Source organism: Nannobrachium achirus, assembly GCF_963921795.1.
Source record: "Nannobrachium achirus genome assembly, chromosome: 12".
Classification (NCBI taxonomy): domain Eukaryota; kingdom Metazoa; phylum Chordata; class Actinopteri; order Myctophiformes; family Myctophidae; genus Nannobrachium; species Nannobrachium achirus.
Window position 1 is genome coordinate 63,426,245 of NC_137832.1, and position 17,494 is coordinate 63,443,738.

At 41.6% G+C, this 17,494-nt stretch overlaps 1 protein-coding gene across 1 annotated transcript; it reads right to left on the reverse strand.

Moving 5' to 3' along the window:
* Window positions 1–4,355: 4,355 nt before the first annotated feature.
* Window positions 4,356–14,055, reverse strand: LOC308296051 (arrestin domain-containing protein 3). Its single transcript, XM_080739168.1, has 6 exons — window positions 13,687–14,055; window positions 12,893–12,950; window positions 10,476–10,626; window positions 9,118–9,214; window positions 8,527–8,789; window positions 4,356–6,202 (listed from the first exon to the last, which is right to left on the reverse strand). The coding sequence occupies exons 1-6, from the start codon at window positions 13,931–13,933 to the stop codon at window positions 5,375–5,377; spliced, it is 1,644 nt and encodes a 547-aa protein (XP_080595294.1). The 5' UTR covers window positions 13,934–14,055; the 3' UTR covers window positions 4,356–5,374.
* Window positions 14,056–17,494: the final 3,439 nt, after the last annotated feature.

Genomic DNA, 17,494 nt, shown 5'->3' on the forward strand with positions numbered 1-17,494 from the left:
TTTACTGTTTACACCTGTAAACCTGTGATGTGACAATAACACTGATTCTGATTCTCAAGGGCCCAGTTCTCTAGAAAAAGTTCCCAATTCTCTCAAGTGCCTAGTTCTCCAGTAACCCACTTGTCACTCAAGTTGTAGACCTATGCTTACTTTTGAGAATATTATGCAGGTCAGGATGTTATAGTTTGCAGGTTTTTTCATGGTTGTTTTATAAGGTTGGACAAAAGTCAGTTACATTTACATTTAGCTTCCTCTTTGGATGCCGCCGCTCTCAGAACCAGTGAAAACAGGGTTTGGGCGCACCGGGCCAATCGCATCACAGAGTGGGAGAGTGCCCACCTGTTGCCATGCAGGGCCGTGGGCCCTTAGTTCCAGCCCTGTAAAATTCCCCATATCCACAAGTTTCCCTAGGAACTCACTGCTGATTCAAACAAACACCAAGTAATCACCATAGAAAGATTCAGGTGTCCCAGGTGCAAGGCTCACAGCAGCAACAGCAACCAGTCAGAATGAAACACAGGACAGGAGTTATGCTACAGCTAAGAGGAACAGGAAGTGATGCCCAACTTTCATGCCTATGTGGATCATATCTGTGATCATGTGGATAGGGTGCCGTGAGACCACTCCAGGGCTGCTGCGGAATGCTTTCATAATATTTGGAATGTACCAATTAAAGTCCAAAGTTATCCATCTAAAGTACAATTTTCATTTCAATCAGTTGGTTCTAACCGAAAAGGTTAGTCTCACGTTTTCTACCTGTTAGCAGATATAGATGGCTATAGAGATATAAATGGCTACAGATATAGAGGAGATCAAAAAGAAATATGGAGGTTTCATAAGAGAACAAATAACTTTACACCCATTCTGTAACTGACTTTGGAGGCCTTGTCTGATTAGCCAGGAGCAGCAATTTACAATTTAGGCATTTAGCAGACGCTCTTAATCCAGAGCGACTTACAATAAGTAAGGTAATGCATCAAAACAATAAGCAATACATCAATACATCAACATCAAATATATAGAAATATCAATCTAGAAAAAAATACGTAGGTAGACCGAGCACCTAATCAATAAAAAAGCTTTATATGAAATAAAAATGCTATCTAGCTTTCATGTATGGACGGTCATTGGGGAAGGCGATTGCTACAGTAAATGCTATGGGCCCAAGTCCCACCCCACCCCATCTGCTGTGCGGTTAGATATCTCCCATGCCAATATGCCTGATCTGCAGAGAAAAGTTATCAAATGTTGCCTTGCTTGGATGAAAAAATATGTGTACGGGGTGCCTTGAGCTCAAAATGTTTGAGAACCACTGGGCTACAGTGGTTAAAATAAAAAGTAACAAAATGTTGAAAGGATAGGCACTAATAAGATACAAGCTTCTGTCTATACCTTAATGTCTCACCGTGCATTGTTCAAAGAGTATCAAAATAAACTATTAATTGGCAGTAGCCTATGGCAACAGGTACTTTCTCTTTTATTTCTTTCCAGCTGGAACGTGACTCTCCCTGTGACTGGATCGCCCCTTGAAGGATCTTTCACTGAAGGCATAACTGTTTGGAAAACACGAAATCTATGTAACCTAAGGGCGTAGGCCTACCATGGTGTCCTTCAGTACATATAGCCTTCAGTACATACAAAGCTCTGTCGTCATCATGTGGCCCCAACTCAAACAACTTAAGATTTCACAATCCATGGAAATCTTATGTTCCACTTCCACATTTAAACGGTGTAAACGGTCTCATAGGAGGGCTGTGGGCATTTCAGAAACCCGTCTACCAGTGACACTGACATCATCGATGGGGAATCCAAGCTAATAGAAACAGCAGGCTTTCTACTCCTGAAAAGTCACCATTCTATAATGGAAGCCATTGTTTTTGCGATAATATATGTAGCAGAGTGACTCACTGCCTCAGCCGTTACATGAAAAGTGGTCAAGTCATCCTTTCAGTTAATTTGGCAATATTTTATTTTTACACACACACACACACACACACACACACACACACACGATCAGCTTTAGATAGTTCACACAAAAATAGCATTGGCTTTAAATATTAGATTCAAAGACATATCATAGATTGATTGTTTTTATTGACAAAAATGCAAACATAATTTGTATCTGTCGAAAGGATAAAAAAAGCCTGAGAGCATATATTTCCAGTGTAGTCCTTCGAGTACAAATGGGGAGTGATCAGTAATACTGTAAATACATTCATACAATTTCCAATGTACTAGACAAGTAAAATAGAAACAACATGGGTACTGTAAATGCTACAGGAATACAAGAATGCTCGCCCCTGGTCAAATACGGCAACGTCTGAATGATCGCAACCAGGTATTCCTAAACTTATAACCTCTGTAAAATTATGCCTAATCCTAAACATATTTTTCTAGCCTTAACCTCAGTAAAACGAATACAAGAACACAAGAACCGCTGGGTGGGGCGAGCGTCCAGCTCTTTATGGAGGACTTGCTGGTTCACAAAAGAGCGAATGAATTTAAGGCTTTCTTACTGAGAATATGCACCAACAAACAACAAGACATTTATTCATATCTCACATGGAAAATATAGTGGTTAGTATAGTTAAAACCAGTATCATGCACCTAGTATGTGAACTGGGGTAAGGAATAAATAGGCATCATTATTCCTACTCCTTTTCGAACACGTTTATTGTTTATCAAATTATTTATTAATTCATCAGTATTTCGGTGCAAACTAAAGATGATCATGGGGTGACCGCAGAGGGGGATGCTAATTAGTTTTAACTAATACATCTATATATATACATTATCTACATTTAAAACATACGACTCCCACACTTATCCAAATCACTAATATCAGAAAGTGCACAGCACACCAGTCCTTATGAGGTGCCAACGGAACAGAAACTAATCATAGAAGAGTAGAGCCGCACTCATAGCTTCCGATGCAAACTTTTTATTACACAGAAAGGACCAACGTTTGGGACAGACAAGCTGCCTTCTTCAGGGTTATAAGAACAAACGTTGGTCCTTTCTGTGTAATAAAAAGATTGCATCGGCAGCTACGAGTGTGCAGCTATACTCTTCTGTGATCAATATCAGAATCAAACAGGAATTTAATTTTACCAAGACAGAATACAGGAAAACACCATGCACTTTGATAAACAAAGTGTGAAGTGTGTAAAATGGCCACAAACATGAGACAAGGTCATCATAGGTTGACCTCAATGTGACATGGCCCAATAAAAACATAAGGCTGTTCCTGGAAGTGATGTTTTGCTTTTAAAGAATGGCAACAATGTTTTTCTGTAAAAGTATATTTCACATGAAAAAGGGGTAGTACAGTACACTAGGCTGGATCTGTACATCCAAAGTATCATCTCATGGTGTTCACATTTCAAAACTGTACGTTCTTCCTGTTTCCTCCTTTCTACATTTCATGTAATAAAGGGGGCCTTTTCTGTGGAACCTCCGTGTCTGTCCAAACCGGAAAACATGACACCATTTCCCATAAGGGCCATTGGAACATGTGACCTGACTGTTGGAACATGTGACCTGACTGTTGGAACATGTGACCTGACTGCAAAAGGGCCGTCCACACCAAGAATGATAATTGTAAAGATAATGAAATCATAATGCAAGGCAAGGGTGTGGACTAGGGGTGTTCTTATTATCAACGATCCAGAATCAATTCACAATTTCCAAAAATTGATTAAAAACTATTTTAATCTGAAATTTAAGCTTACCACAATCACAGTAAACATGATCATTCATGTCTTCTGTTAATTTCAAGGGCTTTAGGAGGAAAAGTTAGTTAGTTAATGCTAGTTAATGGTACTTGCATCAAGGCAATTATGTTGTTTTCTGAGGCTTGTTGGCACTAGTTAATGTTACCTGCATCAAGGCAATTATGGTGTGTTTCAGCAAGTAATAGAACTACACCTAATCTAAGATGCCATCAAAGCCAATAATTCTTACAAGCGACCCTCTCTGGCATTAAATCCTTTTTTGTTTGAGCTGTTGGCAATAAGAAGGCTACACTTGGCTGTTAAAGTCCAGATGACAACATTATGTGTGAATTAAAATAGGTCAAACTGATGGAAATAATTCATGAATGAGAATCTATTTTGAATCAAATGAGCCCCAAGAATCGGAATCGAGTCGTTCATTCGATTCACAGGCCTAGTGTTGACTAGTAGTCGACACCAACTCATGACTCCTGGATCTCTGCCCTCCACTCCCTCCTATCTGCAGTGTTACGTGGCACGCCACAGTCGCATCTGAGCAATGAGCATCCACACCTGAATGGTAAACGTTAAATGTTCTGTAAATATTTTCAACCTGTTGAACATGTTTGACATGACGACAGCCTGCAAATGGATGGAGTATGATTATGATAATGATTCTCGTTCTCGGCTGCTGTAGTTATAGTTGTGGTGCGGATTGACTCAAGTTAGTACGATAAAAAAATGTATATATTTAGAGTTAAGGTAAATGCACCCTAACAGACTATAAAGTTACCTTTATAGGCATCTTCCTTGGTATGGCTACAAGCTCACGATGTCTCACAGTGTGAGGCATTGTGAGCTTGTAAAGATCTGCTATTGTTGGCTAAGGTTCTCCTCAAAATAGGGATGCTAGGGTTCAAGTGGTTAATGTAAAAATAATATCCTATCACAGACTTAGAACTTGAGAACCCCCTGTTGAAAACCCATGCTGTAGTATGACAATGTCACTTGTTGACCAGAAACACTGGATTAAACAACAAAGGTTTGCAACATAGTTCTAATCTGTTAAGTGATAACTGCAGATCAGGTATCCGTAGGCTAGATATCGGTCAGTGTAGGTGAGAGGTAAATGCACACACAACATTTTCCGGAGCATCATTATGACTTTTGCCCAAGACCCGGCTCCTGTCTAAGTGGGCAGATAATAAACATCAAGGTAGCTTATCAGCGGATAATAAACATCACAGACATTCACGGTACAGTAGCTGCTGGATAAAAAGACATTATGATTCATGGTGGCCTCTGCGTAAAAGTCGAAAACGGTACATTTATTGACCCATACGGTCATAATATACCACGTATATACTGTATATTATTGTAATGTATACAATTCCAAAATAATGAACGGATTCATATGACAATAACAAGAAGGTGACAACATCAATGCCTGTGGGTGATAAGTGATACAAGGCCACATGGTTTCACACTAACCACTCTGTGCGACGATGTCGCTTGGCGACAAGAACCGACCTTCAAGTTGCTACGTCCGTTCTTTTCAGTAAAGCGACATAGCCCAAGCTCAAAGCAGTAGTAAGTTCACCCAAAACAATATATTTCTTAGTTGAACTACTCCTTTAACCCCAGTATACCACTGAGAAACACTACTTCTTTTCATCGGATGCAGTGGTGGCATCAGAAGAAGGCGGCGACGGGTAAAGTGACGTGTAAGACGGAGGCACTTCCTCCCCGGACAGGAAGTTGGTGTTCATCATGTCCGGGAGGTTGAACGCCGGCGGCGCGGAGGGGGACGCGTCGGACAGGCTGTAGTACGACGGGGCGGAGGCGGGCGACGCGTCCGACAGGTTCATGTTGTACAGCTGGGTGGTGGGCGGGGACAGGTCCGACTTCTGGGGGAGGGCCGGGGCAGAGGGAGGAGGCGGCGGGAAGGCGTTGGCGTGAGGAGGAGGAGGATGCTTCACCGGAGACGTCGAAGACGAGGTGAACGGAGAGCCGTAAGGAGACGGCTGCGTCGGCAGCGGGTTGTTATAACCCCCGGCCATGGTGGCGCCGGGCGGAGCCGGGTACATGCCCGGCTGCGGGCCATACATAGGTGGTGCGCCTGCGTACATAGGTGGGGCGCCGGGGGCAGCTGCTGGGTAGCCGGGGGCAGCTGCTGGGTAGCCGGGGGCAGCTGCTGGGTAGCCATACGCACCCGGACCTGGGGGTCCATACGCACCCGGACCTGGGGGTCCATACGCCACCTGACCTGGGGGTCCAGCGGGATATGGGCCATACGGAACCTGACCCGGGGGTGCGGGCGGATATGGGCCCTGAGGAAAAGCAGGAGGGGGGAAATCGGTGCTGGTCGGCCCCCCGAAGGCCCCTGGCGGGCCCCCCGGGTGGGCGCAGAGATCTGTGTATCCGAGAGGAAGGAGGACCACAGGGAACTTGACCTCTGGATCCGAAGCAAAGCTGATGTCCAGATATGCCTACGGATACAGAAGCAGATTAATAATACAATTTCTTATGTCTCATCGACGCGTTACTGTCCAAGCTGGTAAAAGTGTTAAGGAGAAAGAAGTGCAGACGTCAGCTCACATTCCCTCAGGTTTTTTCTTACTCAAAAATGGAAAGTAAATGTTTCAAATGCCTTTCTATACTTGGAACCGAGCCCGGACCAGCTTCCTGATAAAAACAAAAAGAAGAATTCCCTACTTGCATTGTTCTGCTTTCCTTTATTTCCTGTTTACATTTGCCTCTGAAAGTTTCTTGTATGTCTCTTAGCATGTGCATTACATCTTTGACCACCAGGTGTCCTGCTTATGCCAACAAAAATGATTAAACCAAAGCTGTATATGAGACACACTGATGCTGAGAATGAACCCTCTTTACAGCAGATAATTTAATAATGTAAACACAGCTGAAGGTAATAACAGATGTTTCATTTAGGTGTTTCTGTGTGTCACCATGGATGGACACTTTGGACAGATGTACAGTTAACTTTTCTCATCATGGCCAATACTCTTTGCAATGACTGACTCTATATTCCTTAAATTAATATTTTCTATACGTATACCTTTACTATGTTATATGGTATATTATTGTGGTGTATTTTATATGTATTCTTTTGCATTTACAAGTCAAAATGTCAAGTTTATTGTGGACCATTCTGTGTGTCTCTGTAACTCAATCCTAAACATCTGAAAGATTTGTGGCCTTAATTCTTTCACATCCGCTTAGCAACTCCTTTCAGTTCCCTAAAATCTCAAACCACTTTGCTGCACAATAGATATTTGATTCATACCCTTTTACGAGACTTGAATCAGTTATTTGTTTTGTTTAGATTGTATTTACTTTATACATGATTCCAAAATGCTCTTATTTGTGTCCTATTAACATTTTAGCCTTACTTTTGTGGTGTATTATGGTCATGGTGTCAATTTAGATTTTATGTGTCAATTTAGATGTTATGTGTCAATTTAGATTTTATACAAGATGCAGTACACTTTGCAGTATACTTTTGAAAACTTACAAAATGGGACATTCGGCATAATGCTTACTTTTCCTTTCAGTACTATATTTTGATGCCAATACTTTTGTACTTTTACTCAAGTACATTTTGAACACCGGACTTTCACTTGTGAGGGTGCCCTCAGACCAAAACATGGTCGTCAGTGGATAAACTCTTCTGGTGCACGGCTGGCTAAAAACGTAGAGAGTGTATTCCGTCCCAAAACCAGTGACGCGTCTGTCACTCACTTCCCGCGCCACCCTCCCTTCCTGTAGCCTGTAGCCTAGCGTAGCAATCCTTTGTCTGCAGAGGTACGTTAGCCAGGTTACGTTGCGACTTGCCAGGTCATCAATTTAATAGGCTTTATTATCATCATCTTTTACATGTCAACTCTATAATGGACAGGCGAAGGGTACTCGCCCTTGCTTTATTGGAAGGGGAGATGCAACAAGCTAAAAAGAGAAGAGTTTGGGTGCATCATGAGACTCTTCAAAACAAAACATCTCCCAGTCCCTTCCTGATTCTCAGAATGTTACGCCTTCGACTCACCCGATTGGACAGAGGGGGGAAACCAGAATCTGCGTGGAGAATTTCTTTGCTCCAGCATAAACGCAAGGTCTGCGCGGAGCGCAGATATCCTCCACTGACATGAAACTGCCCCTTTCTCATTGAAATGCATTGGCGGAACCCGGATTCCACTCTCATAGGTATTTTGGTCTGACTGAGGGCACCCTAACAGGGTGTTTCTACATGGCAGTATTGATACTTTTACTCAAGTAAGATATTTGAGTACTTAAGGGTTCCCACACATTTTACCAATTAATTTCCAAAACTTTTCCTGAATATTTAACCCAATTTCCAGGACTATATAACAATAATTCAGCTCAATAACAGGTCGCTTACTCCTATGTGCAATGCCCAAAGACAGGTAGTGTATGCCAGTGGTTCTCAACCTTTTCAGGCCGTGACCCCCGAAATAATCCTATTTTAACTGGGGACCCCCCCCCCCACCCTGACGAGCACTAAGAGTTGAGGAATTTTGTATAACACGGTTCTATTGTGAAAATCGCAGATCTACATGCTCACAACGCCTCGCGTAGATCGGCTATTTTCACAATTTCTTTTTTACAACAAAATCAATAACCAAAGACAATGCATAGCTATTTTTTCCAGGACCTTCCAGGACCCTTGATAAATTCCAAAACGTTTCCAGTACTGGAAAAATATTTTTCTAATTTCAAAATATTTCCAGGAATTTCATGACCGTGGGAACCCTGGTACTTCTTCCACCACGGCCTGTACCTTTATTTCGTAATCCAGGGTGATGATGTCACAGTTCTGGATGGTCTGGGTGATGTCAGGGCCGAGCAGCATTTTACACGTGATGGATTGTGTCTCCTCCGTGTTGGGACTGATGACGTCTGCCACCACTTTGCTCAACACGGTGCTTTCGTACTTGACCTTGCCCTGGGCGTGGAACAACCTCTTCTGCTTCAACTGAAACTTAGGGGTCACGTCCTTGGACGACGCGTTTTTAACTTTGGCAACAATGTTCACAGTATCACCTGTTGGGAGAGAACATTAACTGTAACTTGTAACTAATTACATTTATTTCTATTATTATTATTACCCTTATTAATATTATTATAGTCAGGGGAAATTAGCAGAATACCTGTCAAATCTTGGAATAAATTCCTTACCAAACAATTTCTTCACCAAATATTGAAATTCAACATCCCTAGCAAAATGTTTGACAGCTAGGGTAATTAGCCAGTAGCTATGCCACTCCCCCCAAAAGAATAAAGAAAAAAGGGTTTTACAGTAGAAACAAGTAAATCAATTACTATGGACCCTATTCTGAATACAGAAGTTATACAATTGTGGTGACATTACCTGGAGCATAAGCCCTCTTGTCGACAGTTACGTCCATGTGTACTTGTCCTTTGGAGAACATGCCCATCTCTTTATTCGTAGAACCAAATTGGGGCGACTGAAAAGAAACACATCACTTTCTGTCAAATTACAACACGACAATAAGTCTTTAAGTCCCCTACCCTGCCCAACACAACTACAATATTGCCCATATTATTGACCTTACCTTTAAGCTAGCAATGGCTATAAGTAGCAACCTAGATTTGTTTTGCAGTCTAATCATAAATAATAGTGATGAAATTGTAGCATAATAGAAAATAATACACTTTCGCGAACTACTTCTAGAGCGGGTGGAGGGGAGAGGTACCGAGACAGTAGACAAATATATATATATATATATATATATATATATATATATATATATATTAGGGCTGGGACTGATTAGGGCTGGGAACTGATTAATTGCGATTAATTAATTACAGAAAATTAACACGATTAAAAATAATTACGCATTTTAATCGCACTTAGTTTTTGCACCACAGAACCTTCAGTTTCGGGCATACCGATCATAGCGATGCACCAACCAAGAAGAGACAACAAACGCAAAGGGAGAAGTAGCCGATCAGATCGCTTTGCTTGGCCCAGTGGATGCAAAATTTAGATTTAAAAAACTCACTCGTTGATTCACTCATAGGAACAAAATGTGTTTTACTTGAAAAAAAAAATGCTTCTCGGGTCAAATATTAATACGCGATTAAAATGTGATTAATTGCGATTAATTAATTACAAAGCCTGTAATTAATTCGATTAATTGTTTTAATCGCATCCCAGCCCATATTCCAAAGCATCAGTAAAATGGATAGGCTAGTCATGTCTGTCAAATATTGTTTTAGTTCAAGGCAATAAAAAGCTATACAGTATGAAAGCAACGTCGGTATAAGATTAATGTTGATCGCCTCCTCCTTGCTGCGTCAGTTCCCCGACCCCATACGTGGTCATTTCTCAAGTGATTGCTCCAAAGCTTGTAGATCTGCTGTTTTTGATGCTTTTGTGTTATGCCGTGTGTAGTATGATCAAGTAGGGGCGTTAATTTACGGGTGAAAAAATAAACCCACAAAATGTTACAGTACAGCACCAATATTCTCCTTGTGTCCAATTTCCTCCTACACCAGAAGACATGCATGTGTGACATACTGTACTAAGTATTCTCCCAGCACTGCTCATTGGTCGTGACTGCTCCTAATTATAACTAGGGTGTGTCAAATCCCCTGTGGGGATCAAGTATAACTTTACTAATGTAATGGTATGCCCTCCAATGTGGTGTCCTAAGAAAAACCCTGTAGCATCTCAACATGAGCTGGAGCATAATATTTACATACCATCAGGTGGCCAATGTTGTTGAGGAAAGCCTTGGAGACGAATTTGAGGTGCTTCGAATCGGTTTCGTTCATCCTCCAACTCCTCGTCATCTTAGCTTCGATGTCGTACACAATCTTCCCATAAGTCCCTTTGAAGGAGGACGGCATGGATCTGCAACGATAAACCAGACACTTCGTGTTTATTGTTTATGCTGAGCAGCGTTGATATTGACACCACATTTTTATTTAGTTTTAGTCATAATATTTTTGAATAAAATTACATTTAGTTTTAGTCTTTACTAGACATCTGAAATGTTTTTGTCTAGTTATTAGTTGACTCAATATCATAAGATTTTAGTCAACTGAATCTACTATTTAGTTCACTATCTTCTGCGTCGCAGCAGCTCTGATATTTTCAGCCTTGTCTTACTGGATATCTTGTTCACTAGTCCCTCCCTAACTTCTTTGTCTTGTTTCTATTTGTTGACAACATTGTCTTTGTATTTAGTCTCAGTATCACAGCTTACTGAAATCTTTATTTTGTTTTTATTTTATTTATTTTTTCAGTGAAAAAGGGTAGTCGTGTTTTCATCGTAAAGCAGTGACTGTTCAGGGCGTGGCAATTTTGGAACGGGTCAGTTACTTGGCTTGAAAATGGCTCAAGTATGTTATTTAGATGACATAGTTTAGAGTAGACAGATGCTTGGTTTGATGTTACTAGTTTGTTGACTCGGGTCCATGACATTTACTTGTCTTGCACTTTGTTAAGTCGCTCTGGATATGAGCCATCTACAAAATACCTAAACTCAACTGTAAATTAGACATACAGTATGCATGCATGCAGGTGCGCATGCACTCACACTTGCATGCCGATATTTCTAGGCTGTACCGGTAGATAACAGTCATGTGCAGTCAGTGCCTGTTCAGGGTGTGGATGTTTGGACTGGACTGGACTGGAGTGGACGGACAGACATGTGTGCTGCAGTGGTGTTGTGCAGCATCCATTAACCCATTAAGACCTGAGTAGGGCTGGGTTCGGTAACCGCCGTATCGCGGTATACCGCGGCCTACCGCGGTGTCAGGGTCCTTACCGCGGTCAAAAAAGACAAAAAATAGGCTATTTTTATTGAGAACGAGCGAGTTTTAAAACGGGGGAGAAGCGAGTTTGCATAATCACAGACCGTACACAATCACTATACCCGTCTCATCTGGTTTGTTCACCAGCGTGCAGTACATGTCTGAAGCCCCAGTAGCGTCAGTTCAGCAAAAGCTAAGGTATGGCAACATGACTGGTGTCTTGCACGCGCACCCTCGCGCGCGTGCAAGACACCAGTCATGTTGCCATACCTTAGCAACAGGCACGATGTTGTACATTTTATTATTTCCCACTGTAGCTGTAGGCACTGTAGGTGCCATAGCTTGCCATACCCAATTGACGCCTCTGTAGCCTACGTTACTATAGTAACCCGACACTGCAAAGATCTACAAGCTCAGAACGCGTTGCGAACGCGACGCATTGTGAGCTTGTAGATCTGCTACTTTCAAAAGCCAGACCCACTGTGCTGTACGGGGAACTCGAGCAGTCGGGCTTATAGGACTGTGGAGCGACGAATTTTGGGCAGATGATAGGAATATTTTGTCTTATCGCCGAACCTTAATTAATAGATAGGCCTACGGGGGTGCGGTAATTACCGCAATACCGGTGGTAAATGGGAGGACGGTAACCGCGATAACAAAATGTTGATACCGCCCCACCCCTAGACCTGAGGCCCATCCTCTAAATCCTGTTTCCTAGAAACATTGCACTTATCAGTGGTGCTCAAACCTTTTCCATGACAAGGACCCTCAAAATTGATATGTATTGACCGCGGACCCTCCACCTCAACATATTTTGTTCCAGGGACCCCCCCCCCACCCCCCCCCCCCCTGAAGCAAAAAATGTCAAGTGTGATCTGACAGCAGCAACAAAGTTACAGACTGTAAAGTTGTGAAGCTTAGTGTATGAGGATGGGTTTCTAATGCTATATGACCAGGATGTTTCATAATAGTTAATTCGATTACAATAATATTTCAAGGCCATTACAGAAGGCTGTAATTGGACCAGGGGGGGCCCCCACATCACTTTGGGGGCGAGGTGGTGTGCGCTTGTAGATCAGCCGCCTCCTCCCCAGTTAAAAAATGATTCATTTGTGGGCCGGGTCACAGCCTGAAAAGGTTGAGAACCACTGACATACTGTATATTATGATAAATCTGTATGTACACTCTAATTCTGCTCTCTGTTATCAAGTACAATGCATGATCTGCTAATAAGTTGCAGTGATGTTACTAGGTTTTCAATGTAATGAGTCCCTGGGTGACTTGAATGAGTTTTTGATGCGGGATGCGCACGTAATGACATCACTGAAGTTGTAAGCATTTCAACCAAATTCTGACTCACCCCGCAGGAATCTTCAAGCAGAATGGAAAGTGATGGATCCCTCTGGGAAGAACATGATCTGCAGGAGAAATGGTTGAGATTAAACCAATCTTATCCTAGCCAGTATAAACAAGACTGATGGATGAATTTAAAACAAAGGACACTAATGGAAACAAGCCCTAGTGCTGCTTTCTTGGGTTTAATGCTTTCAGCATCCTTTTTTATTTATTATAGATCTGTACTTATCTATGCTTTTCTTTTTTCCAAACTATTAAAATATTCAATCAATCAAGCAACAACATGATAATTCAACACAACAAAATCTGCAGAGTGCAGACATTCTTCCAGGACATGCATGGACACCTTGGGGGTGAGAATGTGTTGGCATTGCACACACCACACAGTAACTGCTGCTGCAACATGCAATGAAAGCCACCTGTAGTAGTAGTAGTAGTAGTAGTAGACGTAGTAGTAGTAGTAGTAGCATAGAGTAGTAGTTACACGCCTACTACTACTACTCTACTGCACGTTGTGAGCTTGTAGCTCTGCTATTTTCAAACCTTTTTGCACTTTTAGTTTTGGTACTTTTAAGTACATTGTGACGCCAAAACCTTCATGCATACTTTTACTCAAGTAGGCCTAGCCTACATTTTTGAATTTCTGACTTTTAGCAGACCTATATTTCTACAATACATTGCAGTAGGCTATATTGCTACTTGTCTTTTACTACTTAGTTTAACAAAACATTCCAGAATGTTGTCCCACCACTGATTCATTCATGGCCTCCTAGTACAGTATATACTAATATTGACTACCTTTCTCCACCAGAGGCTGCTTCTCTTTGAAGAACCTCCTGTGCGCGCTGTAACTGTAGTTCTTGTCGTTGTGTCGCTCAGACCAGTGCGTGTTGGCGTCGCCCTTGGCTTTGACGAACAGCGACTCCACTTTAACGTCCTTCTCCAGCTCCACAGTTACTTTACCCGTGATGGTGTCGCCCTCCGAAAACGTCCCGTGGTCGTTGAGGGGGTCATAAGTGAGCTTAAACTGTCTTATAGAAGGCATGTTTTTATGTATTTATCTCGGCCTGATTCAAAAGCTGCACAAAAACTAAACAAAAATATGTAAAGAACTAAACCAAAAGGGACGCCGTCAGCCCTGTTGCATGTCGGTGCATCCAGTTTTGTTTGTTCCTTCGTTGTTGTTTTGATGTCAATCTTTACGTTACTCGTCGCAGTCCCGTCCCAGTGCAAGGCAGGGCTTGAATGTGAATGACTTGGCCAATGGCCACTCCCTTAAACATGGACGGTCCCCTGGCTGTGAGCCCAGCAGCCCAGCAGAAAGACCTCTGCCGCCACCAAGTGTGGAGGGAGTGGCCTCCAGATGATGGTGGTGGTCTTCTAGCTCAGTGGTTCTCAAACTTTTTTCATGTCAAGTCGCGGACCCCCATTTGATTTTTGTACTGTTATAGCAGTGATTCTCAACCATCAGGGACCCCCCAGTTTGACATGCATTAGGCTACGGTCGGACCCCATTTAATTGCACTTCTATAGATGGGTCCCCAATTTATAGGCTATTATATAATCAATGTTATTTTAACTCTGAGAGTGTAAATTGAACCAATGGACCCTAACAGGTCCATTGGTTCAATTTTGGTTCCATTTGACCATTTGTAGCCTACAGCCGAGTTACAGACCCACAAGGGTTCATTTAATTTCCAACCATCATTTAGCTGGGGACCCCCTGGAACTTCCTCACTTTAAATAACCACTTTTCTAGCTGGCCCGTATCTTCTTCATGGCAGACTGTCAGCTCCTCCAAAGACTAGAGTTGGTAAAAGGAGAAGTCTTGTTATCTCCTCCTCCCCTGGCTGCTTGTTAGTGTACTCTGTAATGTATATCTCACACATCTCTACTGACACACAATGTTCGCCTTCTCAGGGTCTCTATCTTTTATTTTCAGGTTCTCAGACCTTGAACCTTGAACTCACCAGTCCACTCATAAACTGAACATGGCTATCACAATAAGCTTTCCTCGATAAGTTATCTGATCATTACTTGAGCATTGGATGAAGAGGACTAAGTAAGTAAATATCAATGGGATTGGTATTTAAGATACTCAAAGTGACACCCACAGCCATAACACCAGAGAGAAAGACACACATTGTACGTCCCCCAAACATGGGAAAGTTCTCATTCTACTACTCTGCCGCCACAATGTGGAATGCCCCGACACCATCCATTAAAGGATATGAATCACTGGTTTCAGGAGACCACAAGGGGAGGCAGAAATAGGCGTCATTCACCACATACATTGTTCCTTTTTCTCCTTTATACATACGTTATTTGTATTTGTTGATGAATTAATGTGTTAATAATATATGCAATGTGTATTAATTGAATACATAGGACCACAATGGAACCCCAAATGTCTTACTGTGCATTTCTGACTAAAAGTATTCAATCAATCAAAAGTAAATAGCCAATCTAATCCAATCTTTACTATGGAACTTCATGCTGGTGCACAGAAACACGTCATTTGTCACAATCTACTCTCTCCTATTCGACCACATTTCTATTTTCCCGGTCTCTTGCCATTCTCCACTAATCCACCAAATGTTCTCAGACTTCACCTCAATTTCCACCAGTCTTCTGAATTTGCAAGAAGCTGAAAATACCACCAGATAGTGGTAAATACATCAGTGACCAGTTTAATTGGGTATTCTGGTGGAATCAATATCAAACAATATGAAATGGAGGTTATGAACCAGTAATCTAATGCGTTGATGTTCCCTGGGAAATGTGTTTTATTGTTCTCTCAAAACACAAAACAGTTCATTTTTGTTATAAACCTTTTGGTTGCAGTATATCTTTTTACATCCCTGACGTAGTCTGTCTCATTTTGGAAGGATTCATCCTATTACCTTGGTACCTACAGTATGAGTGTCCCTATATTACCTTGGTACCTACAGTATGAGTGTCCTTATACTTACTGGTTTTGTCTAAACTAAAGAGTTACATGAATGAAGACAACATATTAAGACAGCATTATGTGACTAGCAGAGTCCCCCAGGCTAGCTAAACAGTACAGTATATAAATGATATATATTATGAGGTATATATCACAATTTGAATTGTAGTCATTTAGCTCTTATCCTGAGAGCAACTAAAGGTCAGTCCACACCAACCAGTTGCAGGAAATCTGTTCTAGCAGTCTGGACAGACCAGTTGCTGACCTGTGCCATATGGGGATAATGGTTGCAAGCAGTAATAAAGAGTTGCATTGCGTGTGGACAGGCCTTTAAAAGTGCAAGATCAGATAAAATGTCATGAACCCTAGTTAAAAACTACAGGGTAAATGGTCATATTAATAGATTCCAAAGAAAAAACAATGAGGTGTTACAAAGATACCAGGTAACCACATCAAACCTAGCATCTGTGAGTAAAACAACATGCTACATGTTGTATCTAATAACATTCTTAGCTTTGCAAACAATATACCGGTATATCTATCTAAATAACATGAAAAAGTAACCAACATACTGTTCATGTGCATAGTATAAGCATCATCTATGAAAAATATAACAGAACACAGTAAATAGACAGAGAAAATTATACAAAATATTAAGTTCATACTCAATGTTCCTCTCCATGGAAATATTTAGGAAAAACATATATACGATTTGAAGAGAAAGGAGTATGATAGCTTTGACAAAGTTGCTGTGAATGGCTTCAATTGCAGAGCTACTATACTATGACAGTGTAATAATTGTAAAAGTTAATTCATGCTACTGTATACTAACTACATTGGCAAATGGTGATACTGAAACCAGTCAGACCGTACACTGTAATCTATACCTGTACACTGTAACTGTAAAACTGTGGCATGCTGGATAATGGCTCTATGTTGGGTTCAGGTGACCAGCTGTCTCCCATGCATTTTATTTTACATCCCCCTTTTGTTAAAGCAAATTAAATAATGTAAAAAGTAACATGGGTAGTTCCCCAAGGCCATTGGAGATCCATAACATACAGTTTATAGTTTTCCCTAAAAAGAGTTGTAGTCAAAGCATCTGAGACGCAAGCCCATGCAACGGATGTGTCAATTTCAACAACATTTCCCATGATGCAGGTTGTTGTAGGCGGGTGCATCATTCACTCTAACCCTATACCTAACCCCAACCCCTATGGAATGGAAGTACCACCACTATGACAATTAGAAGTCAATGTCGGAATGGCAGCATGTCGAAATGGAGAGCGCTCCCCGTTGTAGGCATTGCCAGCTTGAGTGCCAGTTTTCAGTAGTGTTGTTCGTTTGGAGAGCTGGCAACCTGAAAGAAAACCACAATAGATATGGCTGATGCTAGGCCAAGGTTCACCAATGTTGAATGCGGCCACTATGAGCTTCAGACGCAGCAGCTTCCCTGTTCACTTCCATTACATAGGAGGAAAGGGGCGTGGCGGCGCGTCGACAGCTCCGAGGTGTGTGAAGTCCCAAGTGTCGGGTTTAAAGGAGTAGTTCACCCCCAAAATGACTTTTTTTCTATTGATTACTCATGCCATGGAGAGTAGAGTTCAATAATATGTTTTGGTTTTTGTCACATTCCTAAGACAAAAATTTGATTCG

Bases quoted from the DNA above. Each gene is read 5' to 3' on its own strand.
- LOC308296051 (XM_080739168.1), bottom strand. From the start codon at position 13,933: ATGCCTTCTATAAGACAGTTTAAGCTCACTTATGACCCCCTCAACGAC. The intron at 10,627-12,892 runs GTGAGTCAGAAT...TTATCGTTGCAG, and splicing joins TGCTTGAAGATTCCTGCGGG to ATCCATGCCGTCCTCCTTCA. The intron at 6,203-8,526 runs GTACAGGCCGTG...CTGTATCCGTAG, and splicing joins CCCTGGATTACGAAATAAAG to GCATATCTGGACATCAGCTT.